The 5,271-nt window shown below is 43.0% G+C and overlaps 1 protein-coding gene across 1 annotated transcript; it reads right to left on the reverse strand.

Annotated features, from left to right (window-relative positions):
* Positions 1-1,251: 1,251 nt before the first annotated feature.
* LOC146072934 (uncharacterized) lies at positions 1,252-4,388 on the reverse strand. The gene is made up of 7 exons (XM_083180105.1): positions 4,364-4,388; positions 4,203-4,247; positions 4,058-4,105; positions 2,848-2,901; positions 1,740-1,896; positions 1,630-1,658; positions 1,252-1,535 (listed from the first exon to the last, which is right to left on the reverse strand). Exons 1-7 carry the CDS (start codon positions 4,386-4,388, stop codon positions 1,501-1,503), a joined length of 393 nt encoding a protein of 130 aa, XP_083036231.1. The 3' UTR covers positions 1,252-1,500.
* Between the last annotated feature and the right edge of the window lie 883 nt (positions 4,389-5,271).

The following is a 5,271-nucleotide window of genomic DNA, read 5'->3' on the forward strand; positions in this document are numbered from 1 at the left end:
TGTCGACGTAGTATTGTCGACCATTTTGTTTATGCCGTTTTTAGCTTATCTGATACTATGCATACTTTCTTTTTGTACCCCATGCCAGCATGTACATGTTATTTTCAGTTTTCTTTAGCATTTTTTACACACTAGTCACGTATATTCCATATTGTCCTCACGCACTGCTTTTGTTTTGTTTGGTTGCTCAGGTAACAGTGACGCTGCCCAGCCACTCCCACTCTCTGATGCCCTGAGAACCTCCCAGCTGGGACTGACGTCATAGCCACACGCCCCTGGGAGATGTCGGACCGGTAGTGTGGTCGAGGGCGGACCAGCGCCGCACGTGATGAGACCAACCCCTCCAGGTATACATATAGGTAAGACATGCATGTTTGTATTTTGTATTGCACGTTGTCTTGAAAAAGGAAGTAAATCGACTTCCGAAACGTTGACCCACCACTGCTGTGTTGCGTTTTCATTGCTGACAAGACCGTGAGAGTGCCAGACTCTGCAAACTATATATATATATATATATATATATATATATATATATATATATATATATATAAAATTAGTTGAAAGTATTTACACAAATAGAGACACACCCATGAGCAGACCACCCAACCAGAACACTGGTCACGCCCCCTACATTATTATGTGCTGCCCACAAACCCTATTATTGCGCATAATAGGCCCTTGATAATTTTCAGCTCCAGGCCCATTTAGACCTTAATCTGACACTGCTAGCGTTACAGCCCCAAACATCGCTGACCTGCATCTGGCTCCACAGCTGGGCTGTCCAAGCACTTCCCTGTGTAGTGAAGTCCTTGCACTTTAGCGGGCACATTGCGGGGTGTGACTCCGCCTTGCCCTTTGCTGAGCCCCTCCTCCCCCCAGAGCCTAGCATCGGCAGTTGTAGTGTAGTGAATTCTCACCACACTACAACTGGGTGTGAATCAGTCCCATGGTGAGAATCTCTAGTAGTTGTAGAATAGGATCCCAAGAATTGCTCATAAGGTGTTAGAGCCCTTCTGAACCATTGTGGGCCATTATCCAGGCACCACTGTGTACATTTATTTTATTCTATAATACCGAGTACTAGATCAACAAATAACACAATCATTCATTTTTATTTTTTTTATTCAACTGCAGATCTTAATTGATGTTATAAGAGCGGATGTTACTTGATGCTTTTGATGTTGATAATACGCCGTTGGTAGAAGTGTGCGCCGGAGAATACTCTGTATATTAAGTGCTATGGCTCTACGTGTAAGGAATTGCTGTAGGAAAGGGTTCTTGCAATAGCTACAGCTAATAGCAAATACAGGAGCAATTTCTTACAGTAATACCTCACAACTAGAACCTCAGGTGAAGCACTATTGGTCTAGATGTACTGTAAGGAACTGCTGTGAGTATGGGTTCTTGCATATGCTACAGCTAATAGCTCATACAAGAACACATTCTTACAGCAGTTCCTCACAACTAGAACCAGACAGCGCACACACGGCCTGCATCCTCTTAGTTGGCAGTTGAATCTGCGCCACAAGAAGGATCTAGATAGAAAGATAAATAAATAACATTATATTTCTGGATGTCTGCATTTTATGCAATTGTACGGCACATATAGATAACTGTAGGTTTTCTCACCTTCGATGTCTATATCTCTGTCCTCTGATCTGTTAATAAATAGAGAGATAAATGAATTTTCAGGTTGAACATTTATAAATGGACAATAATAGAAATAACACAATCCCTACCTTATGCATGCCCGGTAGCAGAGGAAGAACAGCAGGCCTGCTACGAAGAACAGGATGATGATGATAATTAAACTTAAGAGTGTATATAAGTTTAATTTTTCCTGCTTTTTCAGTTCTTCCTCGAGATGGATGAGTCTTTTTTCCAGGCCTTTTATTACTGAAATGGTACAAAAAGATGACTCTCGTTATTCATAAAAATGGTACTTTAAATAAAGGCTGAAATTCTTTAAATACACAGTTTGGGAACCACTGCCATTAAACCTTTCTCACTGCAATGGGGCTTTTTTTAAAATTAAATCATTTTTTTAATCTTTTTTTTTTCTTAGTATTACGCACATTGACATTTATGATACAATTCCTGGTTGACATATTCAAAATTACATTATATTTCACATCATATAATTATAATATAATTTATTAACAAACTACAGATGGAGCCGGGCTTGTCTTTGCAGGGGATGGCGGCAGAATCGCCAGCCGCCATCCCCCGCCAGCCTCCATCTGTATCTGCAAAAGGGGACGCGCGCGCACGAGATGCGCGCGCGTCCCCTTCCGAACGGCGCTTCCCCCGGGTCCCCGCCAGCTTGTCGGCGGTCACCCGGGGTCCCCACCGCCTCCCCGCACCCCCCCTAACCCTGTCCGTCTCCCTGAAGCCCAGACGGACAGGGTTCCCATCACCCCGCCGCCTGGAAACTGAGACGCGCTTGCGCGTGAAACGCACGCGCGTCTCAGTCAGATGGAGCACCGGGCTGCTGGCGGATCGTCAGCGGAGACAGTCTGGCGATTTGCCAGCAAGAGGGAGCCCGGCTCCATCTGTATGATGTGTAACTGCGGAACTGTATTTATCGTTAAACACCAAAAGATGCCACATTTAATACTTCAGTAGTAGCCCTTATGGCCTGTACCCACTGGGTGATATAATGAGGAATATTGCTCAAAAGGGTCAAAATGAGCGATAATGTAAATGATATCAGCCACTGTGTACGTACATTCATTCTGCATAGCGCACAGACCTGCCACATATGTTATATGACTGATATGTGCAACACACAACAGAACACAATCCATCAGGTTCTCTTATTTTCTTATTAACCATTTGATTATTTACCTGGCGCGATGTCCATCACTAATATCGCTGATGACCTTGTATCACCGGGACGCTCTGAAATACATAAGAAGAAATACATTAAAGTAATTTTGTTATTCCATATCTGCAACATAAGAACTGTACAGCCATGGGTGTAACACAGAAGCGGCTCCATTTCCTGTCACCTCTGTAACATGGGCTGAGGTAATCCGCTGAGGAGCCGCTCTCTGGACTTTCATTCAGGCCAGGGGTGTTCAACATGTGACTCTCCAACTATTGTGGAACTACACATCCCAGCATGTGCTGTCAGTGCTTCATCATACCACTAATAGCACAATTATGGCTGGGCATGCTGGGATGTATAGTTCCATTACAGCTGGAGGGCTGCATCGAGCAATCTGCTACAGGCCATTACTTTCAATCATTCCCAATATTTATCGCCTGCACGAATAACGTAATGTCTGCAATAGGCATGGAGTGGGTTAAACATCCAAGACTGTTGTGTGACCTAGGGAAGCATGTGACTCGGTGGTCCAATAAGGACTTAGGGAAGAGCAGTGTTAGCTGGGATATCAGGGCAGGAAAGGGAGGAGTATTTCTGTCTTTCCTGAAAGTTTTCCCGCCCTCCCTCCCTTGTGTTATTATGGTTGGGTGGGTGTTAATCGCGTTGGCTGATAGGCGGGAAAGAACGGCAGGTGAAATAGAATTAGTTCTTATTCAAATGATGATGCTACGTATATGTTTGCTTTTCGGTGTGCTCGCCTCTCATTGGCTTAGGCCTTCGCTCGATCTCCCGCTCGGGGGGCAGCGAACCCATCAGATGGGTGGGTAGTCAATGCAGTAGGTCGAGCGGATACCGCTTGTTAGGGTAGGCTTGATTACGTATGCAGATTGTGTGGGTGGAGCTTAGTTAATTAGCCGTTCTTTCTGGGCCACCATTAATTAATTAATTATTAATAAATTAATCTAGCTTAAAAGTGCTAAAATAAATCAGCTAACAATTTCAGCCAAACCTAAGTCTCCGAGTCTTTATTTCAGGTTTAGTTTGTAAGTTTTGAAATGTGATGTATATACATGCTAGAGGTCACACACATCAGATGCTAGGATGTTTATATTACAGCTCTGCAGTCTGTAGCGCTATCATATTCTTATTATAGAAATGGGCATAACCACCATTGTACTGTATGATGTGTTATACTCAGTAAGAAGAGGGATTATTTGAATAACTTACTCTGTTGTGATGGGAGATAGTCCTCCACTGTGCCGTCCGCGGATGAATCTGGAGCAAAACAAGAAAACACCAACAATTGTTATACAGAACTGTACATACACTGGTACTGTAATTACAATTACATGGGTATTATAGCTGTACTTACCATCTACTGCAGGGCTTTTATCAATGCCCTCGGCATACATGGGAGCTGGGGGGACATGAGAAAACAACAAGGACAATTCATGAGTATTCTAGTTGTGCTTACATTATGATACATGCAGTTACAGTAGGCTATACATACTACACTAAGGGGCTATGTGTTACCAGTTCCAGCTTTGCTATTAATCATTGTGCATATGCCATTGCACCAGAGGTGCTGGAATCACCCCCCCTGAGTCCAACAATGCATCCTGTACTCTCCAAGATCCACCTTATATGTCATACAATGCGCCCTGTCCCCTATGTCCTACAATGCACCCCTGGTACCTTGGCGTCCTAACAATACCTTGCAGGGTACTTTGTAGAAATGAGAGGTGGCACTCGTCGGGCTTCAATTCAAATAGCTATTATATTGTGAAAAAAGTTTTTTTACATAATCATTTAAGGATAAGCGTGACAACGTTTCAAGACGTATAGATATATATACATCCCAACATGTCCCATTCCAGGAGGGACACAATGCTCTGTTTCTGGACTTCTCCCTTAATCTATGATTGCCATCACCTGTTTCACACAGGTTAATTGCTAAAAAAAATGGTGCTTCTACGCAGGTAATGGCAATCATAAACAAAGAGGGAAGTCCAGAAACAGAGCATTGAGTCCCTCCTGGAGAGGGTCATGTTGGAAGGTATGTATATACAGTAGCCCGGTAGCCCAGTAACACTGCCTGGTGCTTCCAGTCCTTGGTGATTGATGTGCATATGTCTTGACAAAGATCCCTGTCGAGGATCGAAACGTCGACTGCAAAAATGATCTGAATAAATCTTTCAACTTTGGCTTTATTGCCTGTGGTGAGTGCCTGCTTCAACCTTCTTATCTATATTTGGGATTTGTACTCCTCTAGAGTGGAGGACCACTGTGTTGACTTGAAAGCAAATTGAGTGCGGTTCTCAAGTTCTACTATATATATATATATATATATATATATATATATATATTTAGATATATAAATCCAATTAGAGGATGTCACTCGGAATAACAATACGGAAGGATCACACTGAAAACAGTATATA

Source organism: Crinia signifera, chromosome 4 (assembly GCF_055691185.1).
Source record: "Crinia signifera chromosome 4, ASM5569118v1, whole genome shotgun sequence".
Classification (NCBI taxonomy): domain Eukaryota; kingdom Metazoa; phylum Chordata; class Amphibia; order Anura; family Myobatrachidae; genus Crinia; species Crinia signifera.

Bases quoted from the DNA above. Each gene is read 5' to 3' on its own strand.
- LOC146072934 (XM_083180105.1), bottom strand. From the start codon at position 4,388: ATGATTAATAGCAAAGCTGGAACTG. The intron at 4,106-4,202 runs GTAAGTACAGCT...GTTTTGCTCCAG, and splicing joins TAAAAGCCCTGCAGTAGATG to ATTCATCCGCGGACGGCACA. The intron at 1,659-1,739 runs GTAGGGATTGTG...ATTTATTAACAG, and splicing joins TGCTACCGGGCATGCATAAG to ATCAGAGGACAGAGATATAG.